The 18,816-nt window shown below is 37.7% G+C and overlaps 4 protein-coding genes and 1 long non-coding RNA gene across 6 annotated transcripts; 2 read left to right on the top strand and 3 right to left on the bottom strand.

The window, feature by feature from the left end:
* Positions 1 to 2,243: 2,243 nt before the first annotated feature.
* On the top strand, positions 2,244 to 3,842 carry LOC140801014 (molybdate transporter 1-like). Its single transcript, XM_073155993.1, has one exon. It carries the CDS (start codon positions 2,363 to 2,365, stop codon positions 3,704 to 3,706), a length of 1,344 nt encoding a protein of 447 aa, XP_073012094.1. The 5' UTR covers positions 2,244 to 2,362; the 3' UTR covers positions 3,707 to 3,842.
* Positions 3,843 to 4,477: 635 nt separating this feature from the next.
* On the top strand, positions 4,478 to 6,357 carry LOC140801250 (elicitor-responsive protein 3-like). The gene is made up of 5 exons (XM_073156265.1): positions 4,478 to 4,718; positions 4,915 to 4,980; positions 5,148 to 5,274; positions 5,424 to 5,538; positions 6,089 to 6,357. Exons 1-5 carry the CDS (start codon positions 4,652 to 4,654, stop codon positions 6,113 to 6,115), a joined length of 402 nt encoding a protein of 133 aa, XP_073012366.1. The 5' UTR covers positions 4,478 to 4,651; the 3' UTR covers positions 6,116 to 6,357.
* Positions 6,358 to 6,962: 605 nt separating this feature from the next.
* Positions 6,963 to 7,556, bottom strand: LOC140801263 (uncharacterized). The gene is made up of 2 exons (XR_012111402.1): positions 7,493 to 7,556; positions 6,963 to 7,409 (listed from the first exon to the last, which is right to left on the bottom strand). It is a non-coding gene; the product is annotated as an uncharacterized lncRNA (long non-coding RNA).
* A 2,530-nt stretch (positions 7,557 to 10,086) lies between these two features.
* LOC140800584 (single-strand DNA endonuclease 1) lies at positions 10,087 to 14,245 on the bottom strand. The gene is made up of 14 exons (XM_073155333.1): positions 14,044 to 14,245; positions 13,787 to 13,944; positions 13,474 to 13,535; positions 13,273 to 13,400; positions 13,095 to 13,146; positions 12,950 to 13,022; positions 12,706 to 12,776; positions 12,437 to 12,496; positions 12,038 to 12,209; positions 11,627 to 11,726; positions 11,445 to 11,527; positions 11,199 to 11,299; positions 10,968 to 11,098; positions 10,087 to 10,697 (listed from the first exon to the last, which is right to left on the bottom strand). Exons 1-14 carry the CDS (start codon positions 14,109 to 14,111, stop codon positions 10,298 to 10,300), a joined length of 1,659 nt encoding a protein of 552 aa, XP_073011434.1. The 5' UTR covers positions 14,112 to 14,245; the 3' UTR covers positions 10,087 to 10,297.
* A 619-nt stretch (positions 14,246 to 14,864) lies between these two features.
* On the bottom strand, positions 14,865 to 18,317 carry LOC140801406 (uncharacterized). 2 transcript variants are annotated; one of them, XM_073156510.1, is made up of 2 exons: positions 18,157 to 18,317; positions 14,865 to 17,676 (listed from the first exon to the last, which is right to left on the bottom strand). In XM_073156510.1, the coding sequence occupies exon 2, from the start codon at positions 17,668 to 17,670 to the stop codon at positions 15,148 to 15,150; it is 2,523 nt and encodes an 840-aa protein (XP_073012611.1). In that variant the 5' UTR covers positions 17,671 to 17,676; positions 18,157 to 18,317; the 3' UTR covers positions 14,865 to 15,147. The 2 variants fall into 2 exon arrangements, with proteins under 2 accessions (XP_073012611.1, XP_073012612.1); XM_073156511.1 differs by having other exon boundaries at positions 14,865 to 15,966; positions 16,051 to 18,309.
* Between the last annotated feature and the right edge of the window lie 499 nt (positions 18,318 to 18,816).

Below are 18,816 nucleotides of genomic sequence, written 5' to 3'. Positions count from 1 at the left end.
TTTTTATTGCATATTAAATATTTTCCCATTTTCTCTTCAAACTTTGCCTTGTTGAGCAGTAAATAGAAAGAATTATATTATACATTTAATACAATCTGACTTTCTAGTAAATTATACTATTCCGTGGCTTTTTGCCTTGAAAAGATACGAGTTATAGTAAATAATTATGAATTATATAAAATAACTGTGAATTAATTTAACTTTTTTTTAAATATACTATTATATCACTTTTGCCTCAGAAATACTTGGACAGTAATAAGTATTTACTAATTAATACAGACTACAAATTATTACATAACTTAACTAAGATCTACACCAGTATAAATTAGAAACTAAGTAAATTAATTACGAAATTCATAAAATTATAAGTGTTCAATGACGGTGAATTACATAATTAAATAATAAAATAAAATTAAGTATTATTTAATAACTACGAATTACGTAATAAAATTGTAAAAATTTAAAATTTAATGACTAAGAATTACGTAACAAAATTGCGTAAATATAACTACAAACTATCTCTCGATCATTAAACCTAAGAAGATGTAGATCAATTGTCAAATTTCTAGAATTATTTATTTATTTTTTCTCTAGTTTTAAAAATATTCACATTTTTAATCTCATCCCTTACCAATATTTAGTCACTATTAGAAGTAAATTCAGAATAGATATTTGTGATGATAAAAATAAGTCATCAAAAGTGATAGGAAGACAAATTTAGAAGTAAGAAAGAAAAAAGTTTAAGTTGAAAGAAAAAACCAAAATTAGCTTAACCGGTAAAAATAAAAATAATTTTTCACCATTAATTCTTATAACCACTGGCTATCTGGGTAGCTAATGGAAGCAGTCTAAGTTACGTAATAAAAAGGATTCCTACTTTTAAGCAGCACTAACAAACGAATAGTGCAGAATAATCACTTTAATTAATGGGGATAAGGATTTAAAGTGATCATATGGAGATGTTTCTAACACTATAATCCACCAAAGTGAGAAAATATTTTCTTTTAAATGTTTAAAGGTCAACTCTTACGATTCTTTCACGCCACCTCCTCCTAATTATAAACAATTATTCTTTCGAAAAGGACTCCTAATCATAAACACGCCAACTTTAACGTTTTATTCACAAGCTACCGTGGAAGCAGATTGTCTAAAATGCTCGTTGCAGGACTTTAATGCAGTCAATAATTATTTATTTATTTTATCATTAATACAGTGGATATATTATTATTTAAGAACCTAAATGCTAGATATGAACTATAAACCGTCGAGATTTGATCTAAGTCGTTGCGCTATCGATATGCTCCTCTTCTGAGCCAACCGTATCATCGAGCCACCAACCTAGTCGAGTCGTTAAGCCAAACCACTAAATAATTTTCTTTATATAACTGTTTGGAGTTGGAGTCGATCCGATGACTTTGTTGGTTGTAGGAGATAATATTCAATATATATATATATATATATTATTTTAGGGCCTGAATACTAGATATATGCTTGACAAAAAGCTAATTCTTTTTGGATACAAAGACATTAAAGCAACATCAAACTTTAGCCAATATACTAAGTGACATAGTTTAGACTTCAAGCCGTGTGCCTTGCCAACATTATTATTTCGAACCAAACGTCGATGATACATTGCTCTAAATTATCGTGCTGCTAAGCTACTCCTCTAAGTCAACCGTACTGTCGAGTCATTAATCGAGCTAAGTCATCGATTATTGAGCCAATCCACTGCTAATTTTCCATAATAATTATTTAAAATTAGAGTGGTTCCTGCAACCTCTCCTTGTTTGAAAAATACCTAAACTCTATGAACAGTGTAAGGTTGGTATTCAATATTTTTTCTTTTTTTTAATCATCGGTTGGTATTCAATATTCTCCGTGGAAAAGGACGGGTGCGACCACTCCATTTTGCAGCAGATCATCTGCAGCCCCGATTGCAGGACTGACTTAGCCGCCGGCCGTTATCTGCCAAATCATCCAGAATCAAAGTTTTTAGTAACAAATTCTTTCTTTTCAGAAAAAGAGAAAGTAGCAAATTCCTGCAGTATGAGATACAAACGATCTCTTTCCCACCGCCGGATCCACCCACACACTCTAATTCCGTACTCTTTCTGACCTATGCAATGATGAATTACAAAATTCCAAAATGCGTTGACAATAGGCTCTAGGGCTTTGAGATGTGCACATAAAACCCTATTTTAAGTGAATTTGCGGCTTATTCTACTAAAAGAAGCAGGATTCAAATAGATAAATCACTTAAATGTAGGAAGTCATAGGGAAAACTTCCAAGCGTCATTACCTCCGTCGTTTATAATAACCATCACTGACCAATGCTTTTTAGCAATCCCAACCCAAAATTCCCATGGCCAGCAGCAGCACCATAAACTCCCGTGACCCCGAGGTCGCCGAGATCGGCGCCGGTAAGCCCGAGAGGCCCACTTGGTCGCCGACTTTCATCTTCTCCAAAGCCCGCACCAACCTCGCGTTCCGCTCCAAATGGGCCGAGCTCAACGGCGCCATGGGCGACCTCGGCACCTACATCCCCATCGTCCTCGCCCTCGCCCTCTCCAAGTCCCTCGACCTCGGGACCACCCTCATCTTCACCGGCTTCTACAACGCCGTCACCGGCCTCCTCTACGGCGTCCCGATGCCCGTCCAGCCCATGAAGTCCATCGCCGCCGTCGCCATCTCCACCCCAACATTCGGCGTCCCGGAGATCATGGCCGCCGGGATCTGCACATCGGCAATCGTCTTCCTCCTGGGCGCCACCCGCCTCATGGAGCTCGCCTATTGGCTCATCCCTCTGCCCGTCGTTCGCGGGATCCAGCTGGCCCAGGGGCTCAACTTCGCCATGTCCGCCGTCAAGTACGTCAGATACGACCAGAATCTCGGAAAGGGCAAGTCTTTAGGCCAACGGCCGTGGACCGGGCTCGACGGGCTCATCTTGGCAATCGTAGCGGCGTGCTTTATAATCACCATTAGTGGCGCCGGTGACGAGGAATCCAATGACACGGCAACGACATCGTGGCGGCGGAGATGGAAGAGGGTGGTATCTTCCATCCCGTCAGCCGTGATCGTGTTCGTATTGGGCATAATTTTAGCTATAATCAGAAATCCGAGCGCGGTGAAGGAGTTAAGAGCCGGGCCGTCGGCTATCCGCGTGGTGAAGATATCAAGACACGCATGGAAAGAGGGGTTCTTGAAAGGGGCGATCCCCCAGTTGCCCCTCACCATCCTCAACTCGGTCATCGCCGTCTGCAAGCTGTCGAAGGACTTGTTCCCCGACAAGACGGCGTCGGCGACGTCGGTGTCGCTCACCGTCGGCGCGATGAACCTCGTCGGCTGCTGGTTCGGCGCGATGCCCTGCTGCCACGGCGCCGGCGGCCTCGCCGGGCAGTACAAGTTCGGCGGTAGGAGCGGCACCTGCGTGGCGGCGCTCGGGGCGGCGAAGCTGACGCTTGGACTAGTGCTCGGTGCGTCGATGCTTAGAGTGCTCATCGAGTTCCCCGTAGGATTGCTCGGAGTGCTGCTGCTCTTCGCGGGCGTTGAGCTCGCCATGGCGGCGAGGGACATGTCGTCGAAGGCGGAGGCGTTCGTTATGTTGGTCTGCGCCGCCGTGTCGCTGGTCGGGTCGAGCGCGGCGCTCGGATTCCTCAGCGGGATGGTTGCTCATGGGATTATTGAGCTGAGGAAGAGGGTGCTGTAATGAGATCTTGACCTTGTTGTCTAATTGTCTGGATTTTGTAATAAAAGTATTGGATGAAACTTAGTTCAAGAAGTCTTGAACTGTGAATTGATCCTTAGTTTGTTGAATTATTGGGCAATTTGTGTCGCTTTTACAATCTTATTGTATTTGATTTCTTATTTATCCTAACTCCATAATATGGTAGACGGAAAACATAAAAATACCAAAACACTCTTATTATTTATGATTGCGGTGATTTTTTTTTAAATATAAGAGTAAATATATCATATAGTTACCTATAATATTTGCATAAAATAATTTTTTTAATACAAAATATAATGGAAACTTAATCTTAGAAATATTTAAATATAATTATCATAAGGGTATTGTGGAAAGAAAAATAATTATTCAACGTGTCTAAATATGCATATATACACTCTTCGAAACATATTTATTTGCATGCATACTCTCCTAATCACTTTATAGGAGAGTATAGAAATATCATTAGAAGAGGAATACTTGAAAATATTATAATAAAGATATTTTTATTTTTTTATATTTAAAATTGTATAAATTTTAATACGAATACTTCTATGCATGCCAAAGTAACCACCTTATTCACAAACTACCAAGGAAGCAGATTGTCTACAGCCATCATTGCAGGAATTGCATACAATCCAGAGTTTTAACCCTCTCACCGCACCATTCCCCTGTTATGGAATGCCAGATCATGTCTCTCACCATGGATGGAATCAGAAGGACGTCTTCCAAAACGTGCGTGCATGAGGAACGCCCGCGACTGCGACTCGCATTAAAACCGTTCGACTCGCCCAGCGCCGGCATGGCCGGGGGAGTTTTATTTGCTTTATTTATTTCAAGAGGACAAGTCTCGATTTCAATCGAGAAGGGAGAAGGGAGAAGGGAGAAAGGAGAGGAGAGAGCGAGAGAGGAAGGAGGCGAGAAAGGATGGTGGAGGGGACGCTCGAGGTGCTTCTCGTGAGTGCCAAAGGCCTCGACGACGCCGATTTCCTCGGTAAGATCGAGTCCTTCCGCTCGTTTGTTGTTGCCCTAGTCAAGATTTTGGCCGCAAGTTTTAGATTTTTCTCGTCTAGATTTAAGTAAATAACAAGGGAAACGAGAAATGGAGAAGGATTGGAAGTATATTAAAGACTAATTAGAGTGAATTGTTTCATCTCTGATGCCTATTTATTTGTGTAATCGTTGAGCAGGTAAGATGGATCCTTATGCTATCCTTATATGTCGGACTCAGGAGCAAAAAAGCAATGTCAAATCAGGTAAGATTTCAGCAAAAAAAAAAAAAATTTGTTGGAAAAATGGCATCTTGAGCATTAACTTATTTTTCATTTAGAGTTAGCAAATTGAGTTTTTGCTAGTGGCATGAGATATTATGAGTTACTCTCTGCATCTAGAAAATGTTTGCTCTTCTTCTTGATTGATATAGGAGCAGGCAGTGATCCCGAATGGAATGAGAGCTTTAAATTCACTCTTTCTAATGATGTTGAGGAACTCACTATCAAGCTTATGGACAGTGATGCTGTTTCAGCCGATGATTTTGTCGGTGAAGCAAAGTGAGCGTTTCTCGTGAATATTAAACTTTACATTCCTTGATAAATTTTGTAAAATTGCATGTTGAGTTTGATGCAATAGTACACACAATGACTATGTTGATCTTGTACTTAGTTCAAGATGATGTTTAGCATTTTTCATATAATCTCAGGATTCCCTTGGAACCACTGTTTACTGAAGGCAGCATCCCTTCAACTGCTTACAGTGTGGTGAAAGATCAGGAATTCCGCGGAGAAATCAGAGTCGCCCTCACCTTCACTCCCACGGTATTCTTCGCAATCATTAGTGGCATCACGACATCATGAGTCTTATGCACTTGCAGTGAAAAGTTTTGTTGTCATAAAATAGAAAATAACTTTCTGACAAACAGAGCTGCTCTATTCCTCATTTCAACTTATGCACTTTACTTTCTGATGACCAGATAATGAAACACATTTTAGTGTTAGTCATGAAATCAGATTTCATCTTGGCTTATTTTGAATTTTTTTTTTCTATACACATAAAAAAATTTCAAAGAAATTATGGTTTTCTAAGGGACATATTCTGAATCCTTAATGCTGACATACAAAAAGGTTCCTCATTTTGATGAACTCAGTTTGCTGCCACAACCTTTTTCTCATGTCGTATGAGAAGAAGTTCTTACCTTTAGGACTAATCGTCAACAAAGTGACTCGCTTTGTGTTTCAGCACAAAACCTAGACAAGTTTGCGTCCTGCTACCTTAATCTATAAATCAAAGAATGATATTACTCTTGATGCTTCAGTCAAAAATCAAGTTAATTTATCATGAACTTCATATCATATTTTTCTCTTGCAGAAAAATTATGGGGGGAGAGTGCTATAAAGAATGCAACTATGGCGGCTGGAACGAATCATCATGAATGAATCATTTATTTTCAATATTCAGAATTTTTATGTTTGAATCCAACTGAATGGCTGTAGAATGGCCTTAAACTTCAAGTGACCTCTGTTTGTAAATGGTGTCCGCATGATATCTACTATTGAACATGCTGATATTTGTATACAATTGATGTACAACAATCTTCCTGCATTCTTAATGTTGTGAACTTGCTGGTTTTTGGTGCTTTTCTTGAATGACAATGTCAAATGATGGTTAACCTTTTAAAAATAAATTCTATGCGAGCATCCTCAAACTCTATACATCCAAATAGACAAAAATTCTATATTTTTCTTCAGACTGTAGTCTTACAGATTGAAGAACTAACCAAATCACTTGGAAGTTTCAGATCTGAAATGCTTTACTTTGGTAACTTTTGAGAACAAAATTCTCTAGCACCTTGCAGTTTGAGCCTCCAGAGATCTCCACTTCTCTTCAACTTAAGAAGAAGAAAACAATTGCTAAATATCAATTTCTAGGATAGCTTAGTATACATGCAGAATATTAAGGGCAAAGAAGAACTTGCATATGAGTTTATATATATAGGAAATATAAAAGAAGTAGCCCTTTATCTGGGTAAATATATTTACACCCCATTAGGGGCTTTTTGAGCTGGGCCCAAATCATTGGAAGCCGAACTCGGTGGTTGTTGGTAAATCTTAATTAGAAATTTAGAATACATATGAAGTAGTTCTTTTGTCTTTTGAATTAAGATTAACATTCTCATGTAATTTCCTATGAGAAAGAAACTTTTTTTTTTTTTAAATTACGGATTAAAAGCTAGACATACCTCTCATATATATTTTGCTGCATTCACACAATTCATATAAGAACTGATTACATTCCTACAAGTGCTATCATACATTATTCAGTCCAAATGAAACTTTAACTAAAGAGTATAAATACATTTGGGTCATTCAGCCGGAAAACCAAAATAATTTTCCATTTTTCAGATCACCCAGTTTTTGTTTCACTTTGCAGAACTAAACAAATCCAGTTATGCATCGCTCGAACTACTATTGTCGTGCGATAATTCTGCAAAGTGAAACAAAAAATAGTGCAAATGACCCAAAATACACTTTGGTACATACTTCTAGTATACACCATCTAAGAAACAACAACTTAAAAACACCTGCACTGTTACACACCCATATGCCATAGCTAGTCTTCATCTGGAACAAAATCAGTTGTGAAGAGGGTTTGGACCTTGAGGAACCATCCTAAAAGAAGCTCCATAAATCTGTTCAAATTCTTCATCACCTACTGCTTGAGATGGAGATATTCTTGAGACATGAACAGTACTGTATGCGGAAGGATGCTCACCTTTGTAGCTAGTCTCCATCTCCTTCCTGATAATTCTCAGCCCATGGTTGTAGCTGGATAACTGGCTTACAACAAAAAGTATCAGGAGGATACAAGACATAGGTGGCAAAGGCAAACTTTGATACTTCATGGTGTGAGAGTTTAAGAGAGAGAGATTTGAGAAGGGAGAGAAAAGAAACAGTTTGGAATAAGCTGAGCAAGTGTGCAGGCAGGTGGGAGGGTATAAATAGGGGGGCATATCACTTTTTTTTTTTTTTTTTTTTTTGGTGGTGAGAAGTTACTAGGTGATGAGGTCTCTAACATTGCTTGTACTTTTCCCTCTGGTATCATCTCTCATGGTAGAAAATTTAAGTCAAATAGGTGAAAGACTTTAAAGTTTCATAGTTGTATGACTCTCTTACAATCTTGCACCAAAGATATGTCCATTATTTTTCTCCAAGGGGAGTTGATAATTGTGCACTTAGGTGTGAATAATCAAACAGAGAACCCTCCAAATAACTTAAATTGAGGATAAAATAATTATATAATATTTTCCCTCCATGTTAGAGGAAAGAAAGAGAGATAAACTTCATCACATACTAAATGCATTTGCGGATAAAATCCAGTTGTCTGTTAGTATTTATGCTCCCAAAATAAAATTTAAAAAAAAAATACTAAATGCAGGTAGCTGGCAATGGGTTTGTGAAAGGAAAATTGATGGCAAATAGGTGTTGAATACACGCGGTGTTTGAATGGACCACCCATAAATAAATTAAAAGCTTCTTCTGTTAATTGCACATGCCAAGTGTACTAAATAATATCGCCATGGGAGGAGGATGCCATGGATGGCGAGAAGCAGGTGAGATCCCAAACCCCTGCTTTATAATTGGATGAGCATTTCATCAATGAGTGATGTTTGACATTCTTTCTTTCTTTCTTTCTTTCATGGAGAACTTATTCTAATAACGTATCTTATCTAGATTGGCTGAGCTAATATTTCCTAAATTTATCACAACTTTGTTGGCAAATTATAGTTTGTCTTCAAACTGAAGAACTACTAAAGTTTTCATTCAAAACTAACGATACAAATACCAAAAGAAATATATGATTTTTATCCAAAACTAACGATACAAATCTTCAAATTTTAATATAAAAAAGATGATAATACTTTCAAGATGTTTACCATGAAGAAGCTTTACAGTGATGTAGGATTGGGTAGTTAAAAAGTAGCCGAATCTATTGACATTGATATCTTTGGTGATTGGCCTAACAATTCCAGCATAAGAAGTCTCATAAGGATATATAATATTAAAGGGAAAGGACCTACTTGGAAAAGAAACCTCTTGAGAAGTTAACATATGCAAGACGTGTGGGTTTTTTTTTCTCTCTTTCTTCTAACTATAAAGTCCACATCTGCTTCCCTATTCCAAGTCAAACCACCAAACTTATATCCTTGGCGTGAAATAGTCTTAAGCATGATGATATAATTTTAAGCCTTCTAATTATTAGATAACTGATTGATCTAAAACTTAACTTAATATATAATGAAACAATTCCTATATTTTCTCGCGAAACTTCTTTTTATATAGTTTATGTATTTAATACCTTAAGCTTTTAGATCGACTAATTATATTTTAGATAGCAATTCTTGAGATTGGTCGTGATCGTAATACGCGTTGAGTTCCTTAATGCAACCAATTAAGGCATCCAACCAATGCCAGTTTGCAGTGTCTTTGTCACATACAAAGTAAGGTCTTAGTCACTATTTAAGGCTTGTTTGCATTCACATAAAAATCCCTAAAAGGTAGGTTAATGCCTCTCTCTCCAAGCAGTTGTTGGAAGATTTAGGCCAACAATTGAAAACGTTTTGTCTCCAATTCATCCATAGCAATCCAATATTTCATAGTTTTTTTAGTGTTTTGTTCAAGCAAATAAATACCTAGAAAGACATCCTCATTGTTAGATATTTTGTTGTCTATATTCATAATATTCTTTTCTCTTTTTTGGTTGTAAATATGCCATTTAGAAGGTTGATTTGCAATGTGGAGAAAAGGAGAGATAAAAAGGATATATTTTGCACAAAAAAAAGAAAAAAAAGAAGAAGAGAGAAGATATGCTTAGAATTGAAAAGTGGTGGTTATTTGAAAAGATACAGGTGGCCTTTTGCAAAAAAGTTTAAAGTTAGGAAGTTATTTGCAAAAAAAGAGGAAGTTCAAAGCACCTTTTTTCCTAGTAGGATGGTCCTATCGGCATTCAGCACCACTTTATGTTGATGTTTTAGCCTACATGAGAGGGTGTTGTAGTCTTGCAACACTTGGAACAGCAACATTAGCATACCTACCTCAAGATTTCTTGGTAACTAGTTTCTTTTTTAAAATTAATACTCCCTTAATGTTTATTGATCTAGCTTAGCTTAAATCTCATTTGGGTCTTTGATGAACATTGCTCAATTAATGCCTACTATTTGGGATAGCCTGATCATTACACACGCACAGATGTACAACTATCCTAGTTTTTTACTTTATGCACATGAACATAAACAACAGGTATATGGAAAAATAAAAGAACAATCAAAGCCATTCTCATAAAAGCTTAAATAGAGCACACAACTGGACTTGTGATAATAATTGCCACGGGCAACTGGAATTCAACTTGAGATGTGGACACATTATAGATGAGTTGAACTGGCATCCAAGCAAATATTTATTAAGAAGACATACAAATTAAAGGCACTTAAAAACTTGGATGTTATAGAACAGGTAATATGCATTACCGACATAATGAATCTACAACAAGGAATACTTTCTCAACATAATTAACGGTAGCTTAATATAGGTCTCCTTTGATGCTATCTATAAACGATCTTAGTTCTCTTGCCTTCTTCTCATGTTCTGGTGATGCATCATTTTCTGATTCACAGATATCTATTACCACTGTTTGACGAATAGGATTGCGACAAGTCACAACTTTACATGCACGAAGAGGAGGGGAAGGCGTGGACAGATCAATGACATCAGGTTCTACGTTTTCTATGTCAGCTGGCTTCTGGCAGTTAGTTGTATCAACAAGGGAACTGCTTTGTGATTCAATGCAGAGTAACAAGTCTTGGAGCTGTCGATCAACGTCACTTAATGTAACTTTAGCTGGTTTTCTTGGCCTTGGTCGTCTTTGCTTCTTCCCTTCATCCTTTTTTACTCTAAACTCGGCTATCTTTTCTGGGCAGGCACTGTAAGAAGAACAACAAAAATAACAAAACATGTTCATATGACTCAACAAGCATTAGGAAAATACTTGCAAGACAACACATGTCCTGTCTAGGAGACATCTTGATCTCAACACCAACTAATCACTGTGATTCCCTTGATTCAAGTTAATGTTTACCATATTTTATTAACACAAAAATTAGGAAAGCTCTGATTTGTGTATGAAGAGAAAAGCACAAGCTTAACGTTATTCTGAATTGTTTTTCAGATCACAGCAAAGCAGCCATTATTACCTTTCAATCAAATCGGAGGGAACTACTGAACTTTGGAGACCATCGATGCATTGCCAAGAAACCTCATAACATTCTCTTCCCTGAACTTTTCTCTGCTTCAGAATAGCAGATACAGGGCATGGAATTGGAATCTGCAGATTAGCAGGCCAGAGAAGGTAAACAACAAAGTTAAAGCACTACCTAGAGTTTAGGCCCAAAAAAGTTGCATATCAGGTGAACATTGAGTAGTACTCCATGCAAGGGAATTCTAACTCCCAAGGCTGATGATGTGGCACGCAGATTTGCAAACCGCCGTAGATCTCTCTCAGCGACCTTGGGAAGGATATATTGATCTGAAACAGAAATGGACCATTAGTGCAAATACATTTATGTGTGAGAGAGTGTAGAAGAAACTCAGCATAGTTATGCAATTCTATTGACAAATGAGCACAATAGCAAACAAGTTTTATATGCACTAGTTTGGGAGTCGGATAAAACCTGTCTTTTGAGGGCTCCAACCAAAGTATTGTTCACATATTTGTTGAAGTTGGGTTTGCAGAAAAGGATGCTGGGAGCACGCCCTACAAACAACAAGCAACTCAATTACCACTTACCACTTCCATACATTTAATAAGGGGAAACTTAGTGTAGTATGTGGAACTTAATGATTAGCTCTTTACCTTAATACAGCCTCAGAATCTGGTGAATGACATTTTGGGTTCAGATATGCATTGATGACTTCCAGAAACTGACCATCAGATACTAGATTCTGGACAGCTCCTGCAAAATATTTTTGTATTGAAAGGACATCATACTATAATAAAGGTTAACAGCAAGCTTTCATTCTGGAAAATGGAAGAGTTAGCTGTCTACTATATTTCCTCCTAGAGGCCTGTTAAGCTCAAAATATTAAATCCTTCTGGTAATGAGATTGTTCAATCCAAAGTATAATCAGAGATATAGTTGTTCATACTCTACAATTGACCACTTGGTAAAGCAGTGAAAAAGCAAAATAAATAGCAACAGAATCATAACATCAAGACCAACAGTTGATAAAATCTGTGACAGCAGGAAAGGTGATGCTAACTCACCAACATTACTTTTCTTTAGGCATATGTCATTTTCCTTGTTCACATCGTTGCTGAAATTCTTTTCTTTCTTCTTTTTCCCTTTCTTCTTTCTTGTGATTTTTAATATCTCAGACATAATCTGATCTAGGATAGAGTCATTTCCTATAGATTTAACAATCCGGCAAGCTGTTTCCTGCAGCATCCATACATCAAAAGTAAAGGAGTTTCAGAATAATCTAGTTTATACCAATTACCAAGTGGTTGATTGACAATAACGTACAAGTATAAAACAGAAAAACAATCAAGTGGAAATTCTTTAAATATAATTGCAGTATGGCTAAAAATTACAAAGACAGGATTCACAATATTCACACACGCTCAAACCCCCGTCTTTTCAAAAGGTATCTTAGTGTTGCTTACCGGTCCAAAGCCATGAACTCCATTAGAATAGTCACTGCCGAGAAGAAGAGCGAGACATATCTGAAGAGTCAAAACCAAAGCAAATACATCAGAAGTGAGATACAATAAATCACTCTATTGATCACATACAAATATACGATCTATAGCAGAAAGCCAGGAATCAGTAAATTACAGTGTTCTCCACTTTTTATCTCATATAACATGAAATAGCAATCAAAGAAACCCTAGGTAGCAAAAAAATGATGAAAAGGTCAATGAGGTCAACCTACCAGTGAATTCCTTCCATACCCAAGTTTCCTCTCTATATCTACAATCTCATAACAGGTTACATAGCCACCCTCTGCTAGTTCAGAAAGAGAAAAAAAGTAATAATCAAAACATCAAATTGCAAGATGGACTAATGGGCAAGATCAAAATATAATAGGTTTAAGAAAATAAAACTACAAGACCATAGAAGTTGCTACATGACACAGTATCTACTTTCCTAACTTCTCTTGATGTTCAAAAACTTGCCTAGGATTATATCTCTATATACTGTTTTAGCTCCAAAAAGGAAGATATCTGAGTCTGAAGTGAAGCATCCATCCTGAAAATGATGATAAATATTATAAAGGGACACACCAGATTGTCAAAATTACAGAAAACAAAAGCCACTTACACATAAGGATGCTGAATTCAGCAATGCACATTGTGCTTCTCCTTCCTCTATCCTGTTAAATGAAAAAAACAAAAAAAGATCTCTTGAAAAGCACAGACCTTCCTTGAAAATAAATATTCAACCTGCCAAGTGCCATCCTAAGAAGTTTTGTTTCTTTAATGGTAGTAAGAACATATACCCATCTAAGCATGGGATGCCGAGAGACATCCCAAGAAGTTTTGCCTCTTTAATCATACATGAGAATTCTGAACCCATGTTTCTACGAAGTGATGGGACTGCTTGTGAATTCGCCTCCTCTCGGGCGACCTGAAGAAATGAAGTTCTTGAACTAAATAGAAAAATGAAATTCAGAATCGTAGCTTCCAGGAGGTGAACTGACCTCAGAAGACAAACCCAATCGGCGCCTATAAGTGGACAATTTAATGGAAGGAATTGATCCATCTAAAAGATGCAGAAGGAAATTCGCAATATCATACCAAGTAAACAAAACAAAATTTATAGTAGACAAAAGGAACAGTTCATTTATAACTAAAGCTACAAACTTTAGCCTTCCTCCATAGATACACATCGATCGCCACATGAACGGCGTTCCCAATACCGAGAAAAACACAAACCCCACCTAAACTTACTCCAGAAAAACAAAAATCCACGTCCTAAATCCTCAAAATTTGAGAAAAATCACAGAAAAGTACCTGTAACAAAGATAAGGCTACAGTTCAAAGCAATTAGCGCCCTAAGCCTGTGAAACAAACTCCTGAGGTAGAGCTTCTCCTTGACGCAAGCCGGCGACCGACTCGCGTTCTGGAATTGGATCAACCAGCACGAGAGATCCACACACAGCTTCTTGTTCCTCCGAAATCAAAAGAAGGGAGTGAGGTGAGGGAGAGAGTGACCGGAAAAAGAATGAGTATTGCTTTAAACCGGGGGGCTTTTGTGTTTAAAAACTTACTGAAGATGATGGAGGGGGAGGGTCTTCTTGCAAGATTCCAAGATATCCCAAAGATTCTTCACCCCCATGGTTCGATCAACTTCGATCAATAAACGAAGTAGCGAAATTTCGAATCTTGCTCGTCGATGGAAGAGGGAAATCTCCGGGACTCGAAAACTTTTGAAGAGGAGGAAAAGATTAACTACTATTAACTCGCGAAATGACTAAGATACCCCTAACTTTTGGTCTAATTTTCACGTTCACTCCAAGGAAGAAGCATGTTATTATAGTCTCGACCAGGCCTAATAGTGTCAGTTTCGAAACTTTTGTAGGCATTATGTTTTTATTTTATTTTTCGGATTATTTTACACAACTAAAAGGAGTTATTTACAAATTTCTATCTTCTCGTGGATTTATTGCCAGAAATCATTTCAAATTGAGCTGTCTATTAAATAATAGAAGATATGAAAGAAGGAACAATAAAGACCAGCTCTATATTTGATCAAGTTATAATTCTTTCTAATAATTTTATTATTATAGAAATTAGCTTTTGCAATAAGTTATTTATCACCTGGTAGTTCTTATTTCTTGTGGATTTTAAACAACAAATACACCAACTTCATCATTTATAGGTGGACAACTTCCTACAAACCAAAAGTAGCATCAAAGCAGTTTTCTGATTTGCTTCTGCTCTTAAATCAACAGTCTCCTGGTCTGATTTCATCTGGAATTGCCAAATCCATCACCAAAAATATGGCAAAGTAACTTTCTAAAGAATTCAAACTGCGGTCAGCGACAATAAATCATCAAGAAGAATCGAAAAGATATCACACAGAGGAACAGGAACAATTGACATTATCTATATAAATTATCAAAACAACCATTAGGAACAACAAGGAAAAGAAAGTTACTACAATGAACAGAGCAAAAATGATATTACATCTGCCAGACCAAAGCCAAATATCAAGATCAAATACCTTCGATTTAAGGTAAATACTCTCTTCTACAAACGCAACAGTATTAGACATTTGGGCCAAATATTAGTAGTGGCAATTAATTTATGTCGCCGCAAAACTTCTTCTAACTGCCTCTCAAGCATCTTCAGGACCATAAATACCTCAGGCCTTAACTTGGAGGCTTCAAGTGACTGAAGAATGTTTGGTGCTTACTAGAAGACACGAAGCTTTTCAAATAGCCTGAAAATTGCTCAAGTTCCTTGGATGGTGCGATAGAACCTGAACCTGAAATTGCAGGAAGAACAGGAATTCGGCTTGGTGCAGTAAAGGTTACAGGTTGAGAGTGCGGTGATAACTCATTGCTCTTAGTAAAAGAAGTGTAAGGCTCGGGTCGCATAAATCTTGCAGGAACAGACCCTAGTGAAGCAGGTTTTCCTTGAGCAAAGGCTGCAGGATCTGGATAGGTAGGCAGCCTGGAAAAACTTGGAGGTACCGCCGCCATCTCCAAGCTGCTTTTAACAGTAGATGGCGGTTGGTGTGCTACTTTAACAATTAAAACTTTTCCATCAATCCTGTACCTATTCATACATGCCACAGCCCCAGCAGCAAAGATAGGATCAGTATATTTAACAAAACCATATCCTTTGCTTAAACCGGTGGATTTATCCGTGACCACTTTTGCCTCAGAGATGCGTCCAAAAGGAAGAAAAAGCTCAATTAGCTTATTAGTATTCACAGAATGGGGAAGGCAACCAATAAAAAGGTTAGCTTCATCAATTTCTTTCAGGTGTCGGCCATCAGACCCTGGCAAAGCATGCACTGGGGCATTGACTGTTGAAGTGGAAACATGAAGAGTTGAATTAGCTGAGGGAGGAAGGCTGCAATCCCCAACATCTGTAAGGAAGTTATCTCGATGAAGGCCTGTGCCAGATCCTGATAAAGTGTGTGTTGATGAACTAGCTATCCAGGATGAAGTCGAAAGAGGAGCCTGCACTAGTAGATTGGCCTTCCAGGTTAAAGGGGAAACAGGACTGGATGAACAAGCTAAGAGGGGTACTCTACAATTCCCTACCTCATCAAGGAAGTTAACTGCACGAGGGCCTGTGACTGATCCCGATAAAGCATGTGTTGGTGACCTGGCTATCTGAGAGGAATTGGGAACAGGACATGGTGATCTCGAAAAGAGGGAAAGGCCAGAACTCCCAACTTCTGCAAAGAAGTTAATCTGACGATCATGTGTGCTAGTACCTGGGGTGGATGCAATCAAAGGGCAACTTGAAGTAAGATGACTCGCATCACCACAGACATCACATGGGTCACTTGTTTCTGCTTTCTTCTGGACCGCATTTGAGTTTCTCTTTCTCCTTTTTATTTTCAACAAATCAAACTCTTTGAGTTGTGCACTCTTGAGTTCACCTGTTTCTGCAGGAACCAGTAGCTTCTCCACCATCTTCTCTGCAGCATCTATAGATAGTTGGGAATCTGCCTCTATGTACACATGCAAATCTTCATTCATCCAAAGCTCAGGTTTCTTATCCTTATAGTACCTGCGTTTTCCTTCCATAAGAGAGCTTTTACCCCTTATTGAAATCCTAGCCCCAGTTTCCTTCTCCATCATCTTTTGTCGCCGGCCACGGGGACCAATTATAAGGCCCACAAAGTTGTAGCCAGGATAATCTCTTTCAGGTATATATATCTTCTTGTACAGCTTTTGAGGTTCATTACTTGGAGGTTTAGAAGTAGCTTCCGTAGAAACCAGTAGCTTCTCCACCATCTTCTCTGCAGCATCGATAGATAATTGGGAATCTGCCTCTATGTACACATGCAAATCTTCATTCATCCAAGGCTCAGGTTTCTTGTCCTTATAGTTTTGGTGTTTTCCTTCCATAAAAGAGCTTTTACCCCGTATTGAAATCCTAGCCCCAGTTTCCTTCTCCATCTTCTTTCGGCGGCAGCCATGGGGACCAATTATAGCGCCCACAAAGTTGCAGTCAGGATAATCTCTTTCAGGTATATATAGCTTCTTGCACAGCTTTAGAGGTTCATTACTCGGAGGTTTAGAAGGAGGCTTCTTCTTAATCAACTCTGAAATGATAAATTGTCTCTGTGCAATGAGGTTTGCATGAATGCTAACCTCTGTTGAATTTACCGTGTTGCCTAAATCATTGTAAATTGGTAGTGGAGATGGAAACCTTGCATTCTCTGGTAGGTCAGCAACTGGAACTTCCTTATTTAGCTTCTGATTTATCTCATGAAGTTGTCTATATAACTTCTGATATTCTGGGTCAGAAAAAGTTCCAAATACTGAACTATTTGCAAAATCAGGTGATTCAAAGCTGGACCATCTGGTCTTCCTCTTTTTTGTGGCAACATTAGCTGCTTGGTCATTGATTCCTTCCCCCGTTGCCCATCTACTTCGCCTTCTTTCATCAGAATTCTCACTTGCCTCTTGCTCCATCGATTCAGTTTCAGCAATCTTTTCACAGGATTCATCTTCACTAGGTTCTTCCTCATCAGACTCCTGTCTTTCATTAAACTCTATTTCATAAGGTTCCTCCTCTTCATCAGTTTCTCCATCAGAATCATCTTCTCCAGATAATTCTTCTTCAGATGGCTCTGCTTCCTCACTAGGATCCTCTCTCTCATCCTCAGCATTCTCATCATCATTATATGAAGCTTTGTACCTCATCATACCGGGCTGCTTGCACTTTTGTAGTATTAGATACCAAACAAACCATTGATTCTAATGATGCTATATTCGTGTAGCAGTAAAATAAGCACATCTAATTTACTGATTTCTGCAATAAAACACTAACCGTCCTCCATATATTAAGATATCAAATCTAACTTATATTACTTGACAACCAGATAGATGGCTATCCATCTCTCGGAACAAAGTAACTAGGAGCTCCATAAATTAGGATTTAAGAAGAGAATTTGAAAAGCTAGAGAAGAATTTGACAGCCCTAACAGTTCCATACTCTGGAAGATCAAATTTTGCTTTCAGAAATCCATAAGCATATAGCGTATTCTCAAGAGAAAAACAGATCACTTCGAAATGGTAGAATGAAATCGAGTCATGAGATGAAGCCAACAGCCAAGGAAAAGGAAAAACAAATGCGCGCGCACGCACACACACACACAAATCACAATTTGGTCTTCTAAGAACAAATCAAACCTTGTAATCGGCGGGAGAGAAAAAAAAATAGAACGACGAAGAGAGAATCGAGAATTGTGTGTTTGGGCAAGACGAAACCCTTTTGTCGGTTGTCGACGAGAAGAGAACGGAGACGAGCGTCCTAATTGCGCCGTGCCATGGAGATGGAGGCCGTCTAAAAGGTCTGGCGAACAATAAAAAGAATGGGAAATTACATTTTACCCCCTTAGGCCTAATTCACTTCAGATCTCTCCGCATGGCTTTATTTGTGGCACTGCGATTATTTTAAATATATTAAAATTTTAATAAAATTTATTTTCTAACAAGAACTTTTAATTTAGATAAATACATTAAATTTTAATTTAAATATAATTATAATGAGGTACAATAACATAAATAAAACTACAGAAATATTAAAAGGTAAAATATAATTTCTTCTAATAAAAAAGAGAAAAATAAAGCATTTATTTTGCAATGACGCCCTTGTCAAAACTCAATTTTGTAGATACTCATATTTTTGGAATTAGTTTTTATATATAAATAGCTCTTAAAATCCTTATTTTTTTTTAAGTAAAGATATCTTTCGAATTTAACTAATCTTACCTACTTATTATAATAAATTATAAATACACTTATTACCGTTTTTATATATCTTTCCTCGTTGTTACGGATATTTATGTC

Source organism: Typha latifolia, chromosome 14, assembly GCF_019914945.1.
Source record: "Typha latifolia isolate L0001 chromosome 14, TyphaL0001v2, whole genome shotgun sequence".
NCBI lineage: Eukaryota > Viridiplantae > Streptophyta > Magnoliopsida > Poales > Typhaceae > Typha > Typha latifolia.
This window is presented reverse-complemented; position numbering and strand designations above follow the sequence as displayed.